Source organism: Drosophila nasuta, chromosome 2R (assembly GCF_023558535.2).
Source record: "Drosophila nasuta strain 15112-1781.00 chromosome 2R, ASM2355853v1, whole genome shotgun sequence".
Classification (NCBI taxonomy): domain Eukaryota; kingdom Metazoa; phylum Arthropoda; class Insecta; order Diptera; family Drosophilidae; genus Drosophila; species Drosophila nasuta.
Genome location: NC_083456.1, coordinates 6,029,882 through 6,049,686, shown reverse-complemented (window position 1 = coordinate 6,049,686; position 19,805 = coordinate 6,029,882). Strand labels below are relative to the sequence as shown.

At 42.0% G+C, this 19,805-nt stretch overlaps 3 protein-coding genes across 4 annotated transcripts; 2 read left to right on the top strand and 1 right to left on the bottom strand.

Annotated features, from left to right (window-relative positions):
• Nucleotides 1-27: 27 nt before the first annotated feature.
• Nucleotides 28-1,073, top strand: LOC132785634 (trypsin-4). The gene is made up of 4 exons (XM_060791822.1): nucleotides 28-654; nucleotides 713-753; nucleotides 824-895; nucleotides 960-1,073. Exons 1-4 carry the CDS (start codon nucleotides 62-64, stop codon nucleotides 1,037-1,039), a joined length of 786 nt encoding a protein of 261 aa, XP_060647805.1. The 5' UTR covers nucleotides 28-61; the 3' UTR covers nucleotides 1,040-1,073.
• Nucleotides 1,074-1,192: 119 nt separating this feature from the next.
• Nucleotides 1,193-4,236, top strand: LOC132787394 (glycerophosphodiester phosphodiesterase 1). Its single transcript, XM_060794404.1, has 6 exons — nucleotides 1,193-1,433; nucleotides 1,539-1,860; nucleotides 1,956-2,128; nucleotides 2,198-2,402; nucleotides 3,046-3,221; nucleotides 3,300-4,236. Exons 2-6 carry the CDS (start codon nucleotides 1,555-1,557, stop codon nucleotides 3,451-3,453), a joined length of 1,014 nt encoding a protein of 337 aa, XP_060650387.1. The 5' UTR covers nucleotides 1,193-1,433; nucleotides 1,539-1,554; the 3' UTR covers nucleotides 3,454-4,236.
• A 59-nt stretch (nucleotides 4,237-4,295) lies between these two features.
• Nucleotides 4,296-19,363, bottom strand: LOC132787393 (microtubule-associated protein futsch). 2 transcript variants are annotated; one of them, XM_060794401.1, is made up of 7 exons: nucleotides 18,872-19,363; nucleotides 18,567-18,776; nucleotides 18,436-18,482; nucleotides 15,974-17,670; nucleotides 15,819-15,908; nucleotides 15,248-15,631; nucleotides 4,296-15,192 (listed from the first exon to the last, which is right to left on the bottom strand). In XM_060794401.1, exons 1-7 carry the CDS (start codon nucleotides 19,037-19,039, stop codon nucleotides 4,649-4,651), a joined length of 13,140 nt encoding a protein of 4,379 aa, XP_060650384.1. In that variant the 5' UTR covers nucleotides 19,040-19,363; the 3' UTR covers nucleotides 4,296-4,648. The 2 variants fall into 2 exon arrangements, with proteins under 2 accessions (XP_060650384.1, XP_060650386.1); XM_060794403.1 differs by lacking the exons at nucleotides 15,819-15,908; nucleotides 15,974-17,670; nucleotides 18,436-18,482; nucleotides 18,567-18,776; nucleotides 18,872-19,363 and adding an exon at nucleotides 15,691-15,770 and having other exon boundaries at nucleotides 4,299-15,192.
• Nucleotides 19,364-19,805: the final 442 nt, after the last annotated feature.

Below are 19,805 nucleotides of genomic sequence, written 5' to 3'. Positions count from 1 at the left end.
CCAAGCAAAACTCCGTCAATGATTAACAGCTGTCGTTTAGTTTCGAAGAGTCAACGGCAGCATGCAGAGCATTCCACTCGCTGTTATTCTGATCTTCGCCCTTTCCTGGATCAGCGCCAATGCGGATATCAATCGTCGTCCAGACGGACGCATTGTCAACGGACGCGATGCTCGCGAAGGCGAGTTTCCATATCAAATGTCCTTACGCCGTCTAACCGTGCATATCTGTGGCGCCTCCGTGCTGGATGGCAGCTGGGCCATAACCGCTGCTCATTGTGTCGCTGGCCACGAAAATCAGCCACAAGAGTTCACGCTGAGACTGGGTAGTGTTAAGCGTTCCAGCGGTGGAAGCATAATGTCGGTTCGCACTATCTATAAGCACCCCTCGTACGATGCTAGCGACATGAATTTCGATGTAGCTCTGATGCGCACTCTGCCCGGTGCCTTGACCATGGATGCCAATGTGAAGCCAATTCGTTTGCCAGAAGCTGGCGAGGCGATCGAGGAAAATGTTTCGGCCATTGTATCCGGCTGGGGGCATATGAGCAGCTCGGAAGCCATGTTATCTTCGGTATTGAAGTACACGACGGTTCAGACAGTAAATCAAGCAAAATGTCAACGCGACTTGAGTTTCCACGGCGGAGTGAGTGAGGCGTAAGTAAGAAAGATATGATTACCAAATACCTAATTAATATCTTCTGTTTGTCGTTAGCATGTTCTGTGCGGCTGCTCGCAACACGGATGCTTGTCAGGGTGAGTTTGTTATTAGCTTGCTCATGAGTCATTGCTCAATTGTGACTAATTTTTACATTTTACATTGTAGGCGATAGCGGGGGACCTTTAACCGCTCAAGGAAAATTGATTGGCATTGTTTCCTGGGGTGTGGGCTGTGCAGGTAGCTCGACAATTATTTGAATTTTGCTAGCAATTGGTTTGTTAACCTCTCTTTTTATTTGCAGACCCATATTATCCTGGTGTTTACACGCGCTTAGCACATCCATCTATAAGGCGCTGGGTTCGCCTGCTGACAAAGCTGTAAATAAACTCATGAAAGTCAATAAACCTATATTGCGTGACAATTACTATGTGTATTTAATTTTAAATTGAGCGCGCGAATAATTTGCCACATGCTGTCATCGATAGTTGTTAACGATGTTCAGCCAGCAAATGCACATCACTAATCAAAGTTCTTATTGGAAAATTTACGCACACTTCAATTCGGCTGCAATTAGATTAAAGTGACGGTTTTTTTTGTCCGCCTTGGCTGTGTTATTGCAATTTAATCGGTGGCAAGCGAGGATTTTATTTAAACGAATTGTGCCGGAAAATCGAATAAAAACACCGGACGTTTTAAGCATATAACCAGCAGGCAAATTGTGGGAGTGGTAACGACAACGGGGCGGTGGTCGACGGCGCGCATTCTTCTTATTGGGGTAAATGCAAATTAGCAACAAAACCAACAGTGTAAATGTATTTATAAATAAACCTAACACATATGCATAATTTTGTAATCTGCTTCTGCACAACAACAACAAAAGTCTTGAGGTGTGGTGAATGTGGTGGCGCTGGTTCTGGCTGTGTCTCAAAATGATCTATAAGCTGCTCTGCTGTTCGATGAGCCTCATCTTCTTCTGCTTCAATGTGTTCTGGTTCTTCTGTAACCTTGCCATACCATGGGGCACACTGACGCTGATCATTATTTGTGTGGCATCGAAATTCGTCAAGCTTCAGCGCAGCCCCAACGAGAAGCGTTTGCTCAGTCTGCTTAACACACCAGACGATTGGCCCAATTATTGGCCCATCGCTAATCGTGGTGCCGGCTACGATGCGCCCGAGAACTCCAAGGCAGCTGTGAAAAAGGTAAGTGTATGTGTGTGACGTCAGCAATCATCGGTGGTTGATTTTTAGCGCACACAGTCAAAAAATCGATAACATCCCTTTTCTTGGCATTGCAGTGTCTCGCACGTGGCTATCGTAATGTGCTCCTGGATGCCGGCATTACGTCCTGCAATGAGATTGTCATTGCTAATCGGCTGACTGTGGAGCGTGCCTCTTTAACTGGCAACCTGTCGCATCACACGCTGCACGAACTGCAGCAGCTGAACATCACAGATCACCATCCCATGGGGTAATAAAACAAGTCATTTCATGCTATCACCATTATTACAACATTAAATATATTTCCCTTTAATTGCAGTTCACAATTCGAAGCTGAATCCGTGTCCACGATCAAGCAAATTGCCGATTTTCTGGAGGAGCAGATCACTGCGCCAACTCTCTTCCTGCATTTGCAGGATACCAGCGCCCTCATGATCGATCAGCTGCAGAAATTCATGCATGCCCATGAAACCTTCACGCAGCGGACCATTGTCATTAGTCGGTCGCCACTGGCCATTTATCAGGTAGAATTCCGAATCCATTAGGCGCTGATTACACACAACACAGCATAATGGACAATCACTTGACTACGTCACTGATTTATTTTTAGACATAACAATGCGAGACGATTGTGCTTGAGTGTGAGATACCTGCTCTTTGGTGTAAACTTTGAAGGGATCAAAGCAAGCTAGTTCGATTTTTGTATTTGCGTCGTTAAAATTCTTTCTTGAACTTAAAATGCATTGAACTCTATAGTTAGCTTTTTGTGTTTATTTAGTGTTGTGTCTATGCTCATTCTTTTTGAGATTTTAAATTTTAATGTGTTAATAATTTAGATTGCCTCAGAACTTTCATGAGTAAAGTCAAAAACTTGGTAGTCTTTGCATTTACTATATATATACATATGTATATACATAAATGCTCTGAGTTCTAGATGTACTAATGCACAAACATATGCAATATTTCGTTATGATTACATACATATGTATATACATTAAATATTTTAGCATATGTACATATTTTTGATACTATATACAAATGCATAAGATAAAAGTTTAATGGTTTCTTCAGTGACAAGCTATAATTCCTATCTATTCCAAAAGACGGTTCCAAAACACTATCTACAACCTAAATTTAACAAATCTTTAATGTTCTTATCTTTCATAGTTGCGCAAACTGAGACCCGAAATAATCTGTGGCCTGTGGCATGAGAGTTATCTATCGCTGTCCATATTAAAGTCCTCGACACTTATTACCTCAATTTATGGTGCAATTCTACGCAACATTATTGCTCCTGTAATCGGTATTAGTGTTGTCTTCCTAAACAAGGAGGATTTTAATTTGTAAGTAATTCATTAAATACGATTCGAAGTATTTTGTAATGCTGCAATTGTTGCTTCTTCTTTTTGGCTTTGTTGCAGACACATCGGCGATCTGTGGCGCAATGTGGGCGTACGTCCAATTGTTTACATGGTAAATTCGCCGAACGAGAAACGCTATTTTCAGAAAACAATGAAAACGCAATACCTCACGGACTCATTGCGTTCCGAGCCGCATCTCTTGATGAAAGCCTAAAAACACGAACACATACAAAAACAACAAAAATCGTGCGCGCACACAGATCATTTGCATTTACAATTTATTTAGGTAGCTTTCATGCACAATCTATTTGATTTAACTTATTTGCTTTTGCTGCACATTTAATATGTGTTCTATACTAATATAAACTTTCAAAGAAGCTTATGAAATAGTATTATCCAATGACGATCCAGTGAAACTACTCGTATAATTAAGTTTCACTTAAGATTATTGTGCTTTATATTTGACGTAGATGCTATTTATTTATTATTACTATAAGAGGAGCTGGTGCTGGAATCCTCAAACGTCCTTAATCATGTTTATATGCAGAATTTTTGTTTATTTTGTTGTTAATTATATGTATGTTTTCCCATTTTTTATTTAACGACATAAGATGCTTTCACAAACCGGCACAAAATACATGAAAAATGCTGCCACGAAATGTTCTCAAAAACCTTGTAAGCTAAGGTCTTTCTATTTATATGTATGTACTAAATACACAAACAATATATATTATTTATATTTAATATAGGCAGCTTTTTGTACGCAAATTTTGACTTTATTATACCAACCATTTTTGTAGTCCATGTTACGTAGAATCGAACAATTTCTTAGGTATGTCGAACGAGAATATGAAATGGATTAGTCGAAGAATAAGTACGAACATTAGTTATACGATTATACCAAAAAGCAAAAATATTTTCTAACTATGCATCTCGATTCGTAATGTATTTGCATAACAAACTATAAAAAGAAATACAAATAAATTGCGAACTTTAATTTGTTGATCATTTTAATGGGATAATGTAAAAGTTCTTGTAGGTGATTTGTTGGAAATTTTCTTTATTAGAAATCTTCATGAGAGTCCTTAGAAGGTAAGTTATTGATGTCTTCAATTATGTATATATATATGTATATCATATGCATTATGTATTTTATATACGTATATCTAGATTTTATGTTTTGCGTGCTTGAGCGCGTCTTTTATATATTTTCTGCTTCTCCGAATAACGTAGAACTCTCTTGATTTATTTAAACGTAAAATTAACAATACATACATAGCTATATTACCGTGCTGTAAACATTTTCCTTTTGTACACAGGAGGTAAAATCAATAAACAAAAATAAGTGTTCAACTTAAAACTAAAATTTCAAATAATTAAACAAATGAATAAAAGTTATCAAGAAATGATTATTTTCGGCGAGAGCGTGTGGCACGTTTGGGTGCTTCATCTGCAACGGGCTGTGGCGCTTCCTTTGCCACTGTCACTGCCACCGACGCCGTGTCTTCAATGGCTTCAAAGTGCACCTTACGACCACGTCCAGTACGAGTTGGCGGCGTCTCCGTAATAGTTACCACTTCATCAACAACTTTTGCAACGCGTGCGTTGCGTCCCCGTGCTGCCGTCGCTCGCTTGGTGACCGGCACCTCTTTGGGTTCCTCCACATTGGGATTCGCTACTGATTCTGCTACAACAGGTGTCTTCGCGCGTGCTCCGCCTCGAACTTTCTTAATTGGTGGCTGCCCATCTGCAGCATCCTCGTCTGCTTTGGCTTTGCGAGCGCCGCCTCCGCGCTCATTACGTTTCGCTGGTTGCTTCACTTCTACTTCGATGTCCGTCTCATCTACCTGAATAGTGGCGCTCTCCTTACGAGAGCGTGCACCACGTTTGGCGGGTTCAGCTTCTGTGACTTCTTCGGCATTATGTACCTTACGGCCTCTTGCGCCTCCACGAGCTTTGGCAGCAATTGGCGTGGAATCTTCCAAAATGATTTTCTTTTCTGGTGGCTCATCAGTATCAGCATCACCCTCAGTTGCTGCTGCTGCGGTATCAGCTGCCTTTGCCTTACCGCGTCGCTTCGGCGTTACTGGCCGTGAAGCAGAGTCTACCAGCAATTCCAAGGCCTTAATTGTTGGCTGACGAATCCTTCGTCCACGCGATGAAGCCGGCTTCTCATCATCTGATGTTTCATTGTAGTTCTTACGCGGCATATTTCGACCTTCGCGCTTCTGTGAACTGGTTAAGTCTATGGGTATTATCGTAGCAATTGGTGTTTGTGTACCCGCCACTGGCTCTACTGCAATTTCCACCGAAGACTTCTGCTTCGTTGGTGTTGTAGGCTTTGGAAGTGGCGAGACCGCAGCGGCTTTGCTGGCAACGGGCTTACGCGCTTTACGGGATGATCCCGGCTTGTCTTCATCCGAAGTTTCATCATAGTTTTTACGTGGCAAGTTGCGTCCTTCACGACGCCGTGGCGTTAACTCATCCTCCGAGCTAAGCACCTGTGGCCTAGGAGAGATTATAGCACTGGCAACAGTGGCAAGTTCAATTGCATGATCTTGTTTCTCCACTTCATCAAGAACAGCAGCTGATAAAGATGCCTTACGTCCTCGGCGAGCTGGTGCTTTTTTAGGCGGCGTCGCCTCTTCCACGATGACGTCGACATTTGCAGACGGTTTGCGAACGCGACGAGTTGTCTGCTTCTCGACCGCGGGGTCCGTTTCTGCTGCCACATCAGCGCTTGCTCCACGAGCACGTCTTGTCGCCTGCTCAGTTGGTTCAAGAGGCTGAACTTCGGCATGAACTATTTCAGCAGATGCTTTTCGAGCACGACGTTTCGGTTTAAGCTCAGCTGCATCGGCTTGCACGCTGGGCACTTCTTCATCAACTGTGGCCTTGCGTCCACTACGAATTGCACTCTTTTCTTGGGAATTTACCTCCACAATCTCTGGCTGTGTTGACAAAGTTTCCTCTTCCACGGTAGCCTTGCGTCCTCGACGAGTTGTTGCCTCAACAATCTCTGCTAGCGGTGCTGCCAGTGGCTCATCATTGGTTGCTTTACGCCCACGACGAGCTGTGGTCTTTTCTTGTGAAGTTGTTGCCTCAACAATCTCAGCTGAAGGCGTTGGCGAAGATTCCTCTTGCACGGTAGCCTTGTGTCCACGACGGTTTGCACTTTTTCCACGTGAAGTTGTTGCCTCAAGTATCTCCACTGGTGGTATCGCCAGAGGCTCATCATTGGTTGCCTTACGCCCCCGACGAGCTGTGGTCTTTTCTTGTGAAGTTGTTGCCTCAACAATCTCAGCTGGAGGCGTTGGCGAAGATTCCTCTTCCACGGTAGCCTTGTGTCCACGACGGTTTGCACTTTTTCCACGTGAAGTTGTTGCCTCAAGGATCTCCGCTGGTGGTATCGCCTGGGGCTCATCATTGGTTACCTTACGTCCCCGACGAGCTGTGGTCTTTTCTTTTGATGTTGTTGCCTCGACAATCTCTGCTGGTGGTGTTGACAGTGCCTCATCATTGGTTGCCTTACGCCCCCGACGAGCTGTGGTCTTGTCTTGTGAAGTTGTTGCCTCAACAATCTCAGCTGGAGGCGTTGGCGAAGGTTCCTCTTGCACGGTAGCCTTGGGTCCACGACGATTTGCACTTTTTCCACGTGAAGTTGGTACCTCAACAATCTCCGCTGGTGGTATCGCCTGGGGCTCATCATTGGTTACCTTACGTCCCCGACGAGCTGTGGTCTTTTCTTGTGATGTTGTTGCCTCGACAATCTCTGCTGGTGGTGTTGGCAAAGGTTCCTCCTCCACTGTAGTCTTGTGTCCACGACGATTTGCACTTTTTCCACGTGAAGTTGTTGGCTCGACAATCTCTGCTGGTGTAGTTGACAGTGCCTCATCATTGGTTGCCTTACGCCCTCGACGAGTTGCGCTCTTTTCTTGTAAAGTTGTTGCCTTAACAATCTCAGCTGGAGGCGTTGGCAAAGGTTCCGCTTCCACGGTAGCCTCGTGTCCACGACGATTTTCACTTTTTCCACGTGAAGTTGTTGCCTCAACAATCTCCGCTGGTGGTATCGCCAGGGGCTCATCATTGGTTGCCTTACGCCCCCGACGAGCTGTAGTCTTATCATGCGAAGTTGTTGCCTCAACAAACTCCGCTGGTGGTGTTATCATTGGCTCATCATTGGTTGCCTTACGCCCCCGACGAGTTGTGGTCTTTTCACGCGACCCTGACACCTCAACAGCTTCGGGCGGCTGTTCCGCAGAGACAGATTTTTTGCGACCGCGTGCGTTTACTTTCTGAGCGGCGTCCGATTCAGTTGTCTTATTAAGCCTCAGTTTCTTTTGCTCTGGCTCCGTTGCTTCCACAATTACTGGCAAGTGCTCCTTTTCTTCATTGTCAATCTCAACGGTTTCTGCTGAAGCTTTACGTGTATTTCGGGCTGGTTTCTTTTCTGTCTGATTTATGGGTTCTAACGCTTCTGTGACTTCCGATGAAACTTTGCGATTGCGACGCCTTGGGTTGTCTTTAACGGCCTCAATAGTTGACGTCTTCTCTTTGTGAATTACAGCTTCGTGTTGCTCAACAATAGCTACATCAACTGATGCTCTACGATTGAGTTCATATTTTTTCACATCGAGATTGGCTGTAGCTTCCACAACTTCTGCAGAAGCTTTGCGAATTCGTCTCTTGGGTTTCTCCAATTCATTTACCTCTGCGACGTAATCTTTAGTTTCGGCAATTTCCGCCGAAGGTTTGCGTCCTGCTCGACTTGGCTTATCTCCCGCGGGGATTTCGGTCTCTCCGATCGATGGTTTACGTCCTCGTGGCTTAGGTTTCTCCAGGTTTTCTACTTTTCCTTGTTGTTCTTTAGTTTGAATATCTACTTTGATTACTTCTTTAGTCTCCATTTCGGATTCGATTTCAGAAACTTCAGTCGAAGAAATCACTTTGGCTTCGACTATTTTTGCTTGTTTTCGTCCTCGCCGCTTGGGTTCGGTTGGAATTTCAGTGTCGACCGTTTCTGCTGCTTCGACGGTTGTTTCCTCGACAACTTGGGATTCAGTTACAGCAAGCATTGCAGAAGATTTTCGTTCTCGTTGCTTGGGTTTATCCAAGTCAACGCTTTCTTGTTGCTTCACTTCAATAGGACTGTCTATCTCTACAACTAGCGCATCGATCCCCGACGATTTACGTCCGCGACACTTTGGTTTGTTCAAGTCAATTGTCTCAGACAGTTTCTCATGGACTTCAGTCTCGGTGATTTCCGTTGCAGGCTTTCGGCCACGTCGCTTAGGTTTATCTGTGTTAGTTTCAGGCTGTGATGTTGTAGCCTTGACACCTTTCTTAACTTCAGTTTCAACATTTTTAGTAATCGATTTACGTCTGCTTATGCTTGGCTTTTCCAAGTCAACAGTTTCTGGATGCGATTTGTGGGACGAATCAGTAGTCTCTTCCACATTCCTGGAAACCTTATGTACCTCCATTGTGAAATGTATTTGTTCAATATCTTCATGGACGAGATCATCCTTGCGACCACGACGCTTTGGCGTTGCTTGGGCCATTTTAGTAGTGTCCTTCAAAGTTTCTATATAAGTCGAAGACTTGCGACGACGTTTTAAAACATTCATAGGGTTTGCATCCATTATTAAATCTGATGAATTTTCAATTTCAAGTGAATGCTGTTCAGTTAATATTTCCTTATCGTCTGACCTAAATTTTCCATCAGATTCTAACACAACTTTTTCGTGTGACACTTGATTTACTTTTTGACTAGTAGCATGTGTCAACGACTCTTCATCTGAAGAACTTATGTCAATTACCACTTCTTCTGTCTTACTTCGTGCTTCTATTTTTTCCCCAGTCTGATTTGCACGCTTAGCATCGCTCGCAACCAACTGAGCAGATGGTGCTGATTTTTGACTTGATTCCGTTTCTACTTCGTGTTTTTTCGATACTTCAATCTCGATACCGGCATACTGATTGGCATGTTTCTCCACCTGATTTTCAATTGCGGAATTTTTTTCCAGTGCAGGTGGTGAGTTTTTGACAGCTTCGTCCACAATTATCTTTGATTGATTAGAAACATCACCATCACTGTCAATAATCTCAACTGCCGGTTCACTGACGGTTTCTGATGGTGATCCATCTTTGTAATCGTCATTTGTCGAAGGTGCGCTTCGACTTGAGGCTGCATTCGCGGTTGATTTTTCTGCACCATCATTATCATTAGAAATCTCTTCAGCAAGTTCATCAGATTGTTTTGGTTTAATGTCTATTGATGTTGAAGCAATTGTCGAAGGACTTGCCATCAGCTGCGATATGTTATTGTCTACATTTTTAGCAGGTTTCATCTCCATCTCCTTGGCTTCTTCCTCGCTGTCAATAATCTCTTCTGTCGATTCAACAGTTGGTGTTGACTCTATAGTTGGTGCTAATTGAATTAATTCATTTGGAGATGTTGGTAGTTTCTTTGCATCATGCTTAGAACTTTCGCTTTGAATTGTCGTGCTTGGAACATTCAAGCATTTCTCCAAATCCACTTTATTGTTATCAGTTTCGAGAGCAAGTTCTGGTTCCGCTGATTTTGTTGGCACTTCAATTGTCGCAGAACTTTCAGAGTTTTTAGCCGCATTTTCTGTCGACTTTCTGTTTTGGGTCATGTCTTCTTCATCACTATCAAGAATCTCTACTGTCGCTTCGTCGGTTGGTGTAGATTTCGATTCTTTTGATTGAGATGGTACCTCACTCATAACATGGTCGGGTTCTTTTTCTTCTGTCTGACTTGTGGTGTTTTCACAATCGACTAGCATCGTTTTTTGGCTGATATCCAATTCACTCTCCATACCCGACGCACTAGGAATTTGCTTCGCAATTGTATCCATGGACAAACTTTTCTCCGTAATTTCGGCGCTGCAACTGGCATCCAAATCAATAGTCACCTTGCTTTCCTCTCGCGTTTTTCCGATTGCCTTCGAATCATTATTTTGATACCTTATAGAATCGATTTCAGCATCGAGTTTCTCTGTTGCATCGTCGACTTCTATAGAAACGCTTGGCGTCGATTTCTTCGAATTAGTGGCTTCCTCTTCTACAGCAGATTCTTGAATTGGTTGTGATGATTTCTCTTCCATGTCGCCACATGCAGGCGCAGATTGGCTAGAAATATTAGATACATTTTGATTTGTTGTATCCAGCTCTGACGTGGTTAGCGATTCTTCAAAAACATATTCTTTGCTAAGATCTTCATTTTCCTGTGTCGAAGCAGCCAAACAAGATTGGACATTTTCAAGTGGCGCTTCAATGGTCAATGGAGCCTCCTTCATAACATTATGTTTATCTGCTGTGCTTTCATCTATTCGTGCAGAGTCTTCTGGAACATCGGAGACGCGTCCTTTCTTTTGAATTTCGGCGGCAACATCGCTTTCAGCACTAGATGATAATACTTCTGGAACATTAGAAACTTCTTCTTTAGTTTCAACTTCAGCTACAATAGCGTCTTCGGCCATAGATGTTAATATTTCTGAAACATCAGAAACAGTTTCTTCCTTTTTAATCTCTTCTGGAACATCGGAGACTGGAATTTCGGCGACAACATCGCTTTCAGCACTAGATAATAATACTTCTGGAACAGCTACAATAGCATCTTCGGTCTTAGATGGTAATATTTCTGAAACATCTGTAGAAACTGTTTCTTCATTTTCAATGTCAGCTTCAGCAGGGGTTATTTTGGGTACATCAGAAACTGCTTCATTATTTTCAATATCAGTTACATCAGATGAGCTCAGATCAACCAGAGATTCATCTATATTCGTACTTTCCAAATTAGCATTAGCTTCGTTTCCAATAGTTCCATTCGTAGATTTCTCAGCAGTAGTTGAAGGTGTGACTCCCTCACTTTGATTAGCTACAGATACATCTAGATTAATCACCGAATTATCAACAGCTGTGGACTCCTCGTGGTTTATAACTTCAGTGTTATCTAGATTGATCGATGTTTCTTCTGGTGACTTTGAAATAGATTCGGAATCTTTTTCAATAAGTGATTCCTTTTCTTTATCGGAGTCATCATCTAGCTCAATTACAGACTCATCTAAGGTCGATTTTATAGCCGACCTATCATCTAATGTTGATACATTCTGAAGCGCTGTTTTGTCAACCTGTTCTTCTAGCTCTGGAGTTTTTGAAGTTTCACGGTCGTCCTCTTCTTTATCCAAATCAACAAATACTGAAGTATCCATTGAAATCAAGGATTCATCAGCATTCGTGGAACATTGAAGATCGTCTTGAGGTATGTTTTGCACTTCGTCCAGATTTGACGACGCAGAATCTTCTTTATTTTTTGCTTCCAGGTCAACTTGAGACTCGTTTGGCGGAATCAGTGAAGACAATAACGTATCCGCTGATTGGTCCGTCGTTACCTTTGGATCTTCATCCAGATCTTGAATGTGCTCATCAACTTGTTTCGTTGCATTATTAGTTGATGAATCATCAGCGCTTTTTGGTTCCAGGTCAACTTGACGCTCACTTGCCTCATTTGCCGAAGATGTGGATGACTTTTCCGATGCTTGGTTATCCATTTGTTCTTCATTCTTTACTATTTCGTCTACGATTGGTGTATTCGTTTTTGCTGGTTTTGTTTCCGGATCAGCTTGAGATTCGTTCAGGGCACTTATAGAAAATGAGGATATTTTCTCTGCCTGATCCTTTGTTTTGGTTGGCACTTCATCCAGATGTGACGACGTTTCTTCGAAATGTTGAATGTCCTCATCCGATATAGTTTTAGCTACTGATTTATCGACATTTGTTGCATCCAGGTCAAATTCAGCCTCGTTTGGCGAATTTACAGAAGATTCAGGTAATGTTTCCTTTGCAACTTCATCCAGATTTGATGACATCTGTGACATACCCTGAATGTTCTCAGCAAGTTGATCCTTTGTCTTTTCAGTTAATGAATCATCTGCGGTTGTTGCTTCCAGGCCATCTTGAGATTCATTTGGCGCAGTTACAGAAGATAAGGATATTTTCTCAGCTTGGTCCTTTATTTCTGTTGGCGCTTTATCCAAATTTGTCGACGTATCTGCGATGTCTCGAATGTGCTCATCCGATGTCGTTTCAGCTAATGAACAATCCACATTTGTTGCTTCCAGGTCAACTTCAGCTTCGTTTGGTGAATTTACAGAAGATTCAGGTAATGTTTCCTTTGCAACTTCATCCAGATTTGATGACATCTGTGAAATATCCTGAATGTGCTCAGCAAGCTGCTCCGTTGTCTTTTCAGCTAATGAAACATCGCCATTTGTTGCTTCCAGGTCAGTTTCAGACTCGTTTGACAGATTTAAAGAAGATTTAGATGTTTCCGCTGATTGGTTCTTTGCATCCTTTGCCACCTCATGCAGATTTAATGACATTTCTGCGATCTCCTGAACGTGCTCAGCAAGGTCTTCTGTTGTCTTTGCAGATATTGAATCTTCTGCGCTTGTTGATTCCAAGTCAACTTGAGGCTGCCTTGTTCCATTTGCTGAAGTCGTGCATGATATATCCGATGCTTGGTTATCTATTTGTGATTCATTATTTTCCGTTTTAACTACAATTGATGTGTTCTTTTCAATTGAAGAGTCTTCATTTGTCATTTGGGTAGTGTGGTCATCATCAGGTAACTGCTCTTTCTCTTCCTCATCTAAAACAGAAGCATCCAGTTTAATTTCAGATTCGCTCACATCTTCTACAACAGCCACAACATCTTTTATTTCCAATACAACATCTACTTCGGATGTTGTTGGGATAGGACTTGCAGGATTTGCATACGTCGCATTTTTCTCTAAATTTTCTTCATCAGCTACTTCATTCTTCTTTTCGACTGCAGCCCCAGAGATTTTGCTGACATGTTTGATGCTTGGCGAATTTTCATAATGGTCTGATATTTCCTCATCGTTTGTTACAATAGCATCCTCAACTTGTTTTTCACATAGCTCGGACTTGTTTTTTACAAAACTAGTCTCAATCGAAGATTCTTCTGCCACTGTAGTTGAAGCATCAATTATCGATTCATCTTTAACTGTTAGTTCTACAGATAGCTCTCTTGGAGCTGCATCATTTTCGGGTTTGTCTGAAGGATTGGCACTGGCTTCCGCAGTAGGTACCACATAAATGCTTTCTCTTTTTGTTTCTGCTGCTGATCCTGTTTTGTTCAGTCCAATACTTGATTTATTGAATTCACATGAGTCATTCAGCAGAGATTCATTCGCAGACTCTAAGGTCAGTTCTGCAGCTGTGCCATCACTCGATGCATTCAAATTGACAACCGCATCGGTAGTATTTGCTTCGGTGCCTACAAGTTGTCCCATAGATTCATCATTCTCTGTTATTGCCTCAACACTTTTTGTGTGGTTTGAACTAAGTAAGTCTTCGTTATTGTCTTTATCAGTAAGAATAGCTGCGGTTTTGTTAACAACATTCTCAGTTGATTGCTCAACATGCAATACTCCTTGAATCATAGAGTCTTCCTTATCTGTTTCTTTGCCTTGAATATTGCTTGAAACTTGGCTCATATCAACACCGTAAATTGTTGATGTTTGTGTTACTTCGATCTGTGATATGGATACATCTGTAGATATGCTCGAAGCTTCCAAGTCAATCTCAAAATCATTTTCCTCCTGAGATTCATTTGGATTGTTTGATATCTCAGTATCCTGATCATTGTTTTGATCATCATTGATGCTAGGCACTGCGCCTAGAGTACTCTCCAGTTTATCTTCCACATCGTTCTCGACGTCTGTCAAATCAATTGACCTTTCTTCCTTTTGTTGTAGTGAGTTAATGTCAGACACTTCTGCCACAGTTTCATCTTGACTTTGATCAACAACAGATTTGTCTGCTTTTTGGTTTTTTGGGATCTCTTTTGGTGGAATGATAAAATCGTTCGATTTTTCATCCTTAATTAGGTCCTGGTTAGAATTAGTTCCTTCTTCAACAACGTCCTCATCGTCGCTTAGAACGAGAGGTTCCGCCAAGCCAACCATCGAATCGGTGTCGGAACCTTCCGCCAGCTCATCTTTTTTCTCCTCAGGTATATTATTTCCCATTGCCTTGGTTTCTTCTAGAGTAACATCACAAGACTCCACGCCAGTCAAGACCAATCGTTCCGAAAACATGGAGTCCGTTGTTTGATCCAGCACTTGAATACCGCTCATCTCGCATACGTCTGAAGATTTGGCCCTATCTGCGCAGCTGTCATCGTTGAGTGCGCTAAGATTTAGATTCGTTTTACCTCCATCTTTAAATGCAGTGCTTGTTAAGGGATCTTTGTGTGAAGTTTCCGCATAGCACACGTTCATCAACACTTCGGATCCTGCCGTATCGCTTGCCTCAGGATTCGTTGTCGTCGACAAGGGGTCCGCTTCAGAAGCAGCCGCCGTACTTATGGCAGTGACATTAATTTCGTTTTCGGAATTATTCACAACGATTGAAGGATCCGTGGACTCCGCAACAAGAACATCGTCAAAGATTTTGTCCAAGTGCAGCGTGGCATTTGTCGCATTCAGATCGTACTCAGTGGTTGTGGCCAGAGATTTATTAATTGTCTTTAATACTGCGCTGGCTGGATCGTTTGGTATCATTAGGTTTTTACCACGAGGCGTTGTGAAGTACTTGTCTTGTGCATCGTCAGTGGCCTCAGCCTTGGAGAGTTCCAATTCAACCCGACTCACAGTTACAGATCGCTTGGGTGTCGAAGGCGTTTCCAGCAATTCCTCAATATTGCCTAACATAGGTGATGGACAAACTTTGGGTGTGCGCACCATTTCGCGCAGACCTTTGAAACGCGGTGTGCTGCAGCTTTTTGGCGTCTTTAGTAGCTCTCGCATACCGTGGTAGTCAATTTTGTCTGGTTCATCAGCGTCTTTTGTCGGCAATTCGGTGCCGTAATCCTCATCTGTCACAATGGGCAACACGTCGGCTGCAAATGATTTGAATTAACAACAAATTTCCACTATATTCATATGCCGACTCACCGTTAACACCATCCTCTTCAATGATGGCACCCATGTCGCCGACTGATTCGTCTATTGGCGCGGCTCTTTTCGGAGTTGTACACAACAAACGTTGCGATTTGCGCGATGGCGTTAATAGCTCTTCTGTAAGGCGGCGTTTGCGCTTAGGCGTCGCAAGAGCTGTGGTAGTTGGTATTTCAACGGCAGCAGAGCAAGAGGCACGACGAGTGGGCTTCAAGCATTGCTCCAGCTTATTGGTGGCCTCCATAGATGCACGTCGCACGCTGCGCCTTGGGGTTAAGCCGACTGTATTTTGATCAGTAGAATAGCGTCGTGAAGACCGCCTTGGTATTGGTGTTTGACCTGGTGGACCAACCACGTCCTGTTCTTCCGATTCAATTGGTTCTGTTAGAAAGGGCAAAGATTTTAATATAATTATACTTATTGCAACCGCATTAAATTACGTTTCATCATGATCTTTTCTTATTTAATATTTCCTTTTTAAAACGATTGACACTTAAACATAATGTTAATTGATATACCAATAAGTCAGTGCAGATTTGGAATGTTAAAGCAAAGGGAAAACACTTACTAGCAGTTGTAGGAGTGACCTCATCACTTGGAGGCACCTCTTCACATATTGTGTCCTCAGCTAGATGCACACTTGTAATCGTCACGAAATCTGTGAATTTGTAAATACTTGTAAATAAGAAATTTTTAGCCAAGAAAGAGATTACATTGACACACCTTCCTGATATGTTGGAGTTGTGGGCACCTCCTCGCAGATGTTATCCTCAATAACATCAACTTTGTCCGGTATATTAAAACTTTTGTCCACGTCTTGTGTTGTCATTTTTTGTATCGATTTGTCAACGTCTTTTTCTGGTGCAGAATCGCAACTCTCTTCAACAACTTCAGATTTCGAAGTTGATGACACTTGATCTCTGATAGAAACATCCGTTGCATCTTTGTTCGTTGCAGACACATTCAAATCAAATGTTTTGTTTAACGAGTCATCTTTTGTTTCATTGGGAGTACTATGCTTCCCGCTTATCTCGTCAGTCGTTGCTGTGATGTTGTTATCTTCAAGGAGTTTACTTTGATCTTTGCTGCTTGTATTTGCATCCACGAGCTGCTTGATACTGCATTCCTCAGACATTAACACCTTCAATGCTGCTCCAGTAGCGTTTTGCTCATCATCATCATCATCAATGGTAAACGTAACACTCAACTCTCGTGTCGAGTCGTGTGCCATGTCTGGTGTTAATGATTCGTTTGCCGTCAGTCTTGGTGAAGCTATGCGCTTGGGTGATCCTGTCTTTGGGGAATTAAGAGAGCGTCGTGCTTTCGCCACCAATTTGTTGCTCATGCCAACAGTAGGACTGAGCTTTGCATTGGCGGCCAGCGTCTTTCGAAGCATTGATATTTTATTGTCGCGCGGACTGCTCAACGACATCGATTGACGTTTTCGTGGCGATGTCTGCGGTGCTTTGGTTGTCGAAGATGGCAGTTGGCGTCGGCCTGGTGTGCGCCACTGCGGTTGCGGATGGAAAGGCAGTCGACGTGGTGCTGTTAGACATTGTCGACGCGTCTCGAGCAACGATTGTCGGTTTGTCTTGGCCTGTGGTGTCGTCGGTGTTTTGGTGTTTGCTGCAATTTGCTTCTTGGTGCTAGTCAGAAGGGCTCGTTTCATTAAAGACTGCGGCGTCCGCTTTGGCGTGGCCCCAGATGCCAGCACCTGATCCTTTGGAGTTTTCAATACCCTCATTTGTTGCTGTTTTGATGGTGTCTTTGACGGTGTCGATGAGTTGGTTATGTCTATAACAATGGGAGACTCATCCGATGACATGTCTGTAGAATTCACACTTATAACTGCAGCACTACTTGGCGTTTGCTTTGGAGTCACGCTCAATGTTGGTCGTAGTTTCTGCGGAGTTGTCAGATCAATAAGAAACATGGATGACGGTCGTTTGGCAGCCTGCGCCTTCTTCGATGTGGAGGGCGTGCTATACTCAAGTAAATCCCGACTGCAGCTGTCCTCGTTCAGTTCAGAAAGCACACTCTTGGGCGTATTGTAAACGCTCTTGGGAGTCGAGGCCGCTGAAGATAATGTAACACATACTGTTGGCTTCAGCACACATGTAAAGGACTTTTCAATTTTAACGCCTGTTTCGCGTGGCGAAAACGAGGTGATTACAACATCAGAACGTGCACACAATTGCAACATTAATTTATTGCCCAGTGTGCTGGTATTTTCCTTATTTTGTGTGGCTTCCAGCAAGTCCACCTTCGGCAAAGTCTCGTCAGCTTCTTTGGCTGGCGGTGTAATGCTCCGTTTTGGCTCTGGTTCGTCCTTTGAAGCAATCTCAGCTGAAGACGTCTCCAGTTCACGCGATTCTATGGATGTGTTGCCCTCATCATCGGAATTGATTGAATACCGAAAGCTAAAATAATTCAAAGTCAATAAAAATATTAATTCAATTCATATTGAGAAACCTTAGTTTCTCAATTTTTATGTAGAATAATTTCTGGAGAAATTCCATAGCTTACAATAAAGTTAAATAGTAATTTATAATAGCATTCATAAAATATACATATTAAAATAATAATATAGTTAGCTTGATAAATTCTTAATGAAAATATTAATAATTGTTATAAAATGTACAAATTATTAGAAGGTAAGTAAGCAGTTAGCTGTTTGTGGCGACAATTGATAAAAAAATTGGAACTAATACCAAAAATAAAATTAAGTATTGGTTATTTTTTAACTTAAACAATACATTAAAATTAATAAATATAAAATATAAGTATCTTTCGATTTAAAATTGGCAGTTAGTTTATTTTATAACAAAGTTAAACAGTTAATATCAACTAAAATGTATGTTTTTTGTTATTAGAATTAGAATATTAAATAGCGTGTTTGTTAATATCAGATTAATACAAATTATATTATGTCGGAGATTTTGCAATAACGCTAAATAATCCAATATTTGTTAAAAGAAAATATATAACATTATATTTACTGGTAGTAGAAACATGCATTAGAAATAGAATAAGAATATAAAAACATTTCTTTGGAATCTTAATGTCTTGATTTTCATGACTCTCAGCATATGGCAGGGGTTGCCTGCCTTTCCCCTCTCTCTTTCGCTTGCATGCAATCAACATCTGCCCGGCTACCTGGCATGCTGTTTGTTCTTCTTACTTACTTGTGCACAGTGAGGCGATTGTCAAATTGTCGACGTTGTCGATGGCCCTAAAAAAGAAACGCACATATCGAAAGGACGCCACACATTAGTTAGTATAACTGTACCAAAAATTGAGGGGATTCTAGACTCACTTTGAGGCTTGGTGATGAATTGGCCGCTGGCTCAGGGGGATTACGTTCTGGGGTACTGACATCCTCAGTCCTTTGGGGAAAATTCCAGGTGTAGACTTTATTGAGGATCTGGATGCGTGCACCATGCATCAACGGACGCTTAGCAGTGGCCTGCAAAACCTGGTCGTTGAGCACAATGGGTGCAGTGCAGGAATGATTGTAAATGGTAACCTAAATAGTAAAGATGTTAAATATATGTACATATATAGTGTTGTTACCAAATCGATAAACATACGCACAAGACGCGCGCATTTTCAGTCACTCACCCTGCCAAAGGCATCACATTGTATCTCGCAGTGAAGACGCTCGGCATCGGGCAGCACTAAATCGCAACCTAGATAGGAGCCCACATTGAATTTACGTCCTTTGGCTGCATGCGCCACCGAAATGCCAGCGGCGTCAACGAAACTCAACTGCGCGCCATCCAGCGACATTATACATTAGCCAATATTGGCCACAATTTATTGTACTACAAACAAAATATTAAAAAAAATGCTTGTGGGCGGTGTGAGTGTTGGCGGCGGCTGCAACCAACTTTCGCTTGGTGCAGAAAGAAAAATAAGAAGCCGCGAGTGAAAATAGAGCCAAGCTTTAAGGAAAAGCGTAGACACGAACGCTACTATAAATTTTGCACGCACACACAATTATTCATTTTACTTTTGTTTATTCTAATGATTTTCTTCAAACTTTCGTAAATGTTTTTACAACAATCAGCCCGGTTTTCTGTACAGGAATTCTCTTTGCAAGGGACGCGCGGTTAAGACCTGCCAATCTAACTAAAAATGCAGTTAAATTCAAAAGCAACCAATTTTCCATTGACTTAGGGCTGCCAACTTATTTGTGTTTATTGCAATATGCATTATTTAAATTTGAATATAAATGTAAAATAATTAAAATGATAAAATAATTTAATTTAATTTACGGCATCTAGTTTAAAGATATGTCTTAAAATTTTTAATTCCTATCAATGTTGATGATGGAATGGCCAGCCCTGGTGGGCCTAGAATAAAATACTAAAATTTACCGGCATTTTGAAAGTATAAAACAACCATCAACTACCAATGTCTTCATTTTTTCACTATTTATAAATCAGTTACGTATCTCGCATGAGTGAGGACACTCGTATAATAAGAAAAAATGTTCCGAACGGTTCTTAATTTTTGGTAAAACACAGAAAAAAAAATTTTTTAAAAATTAGCG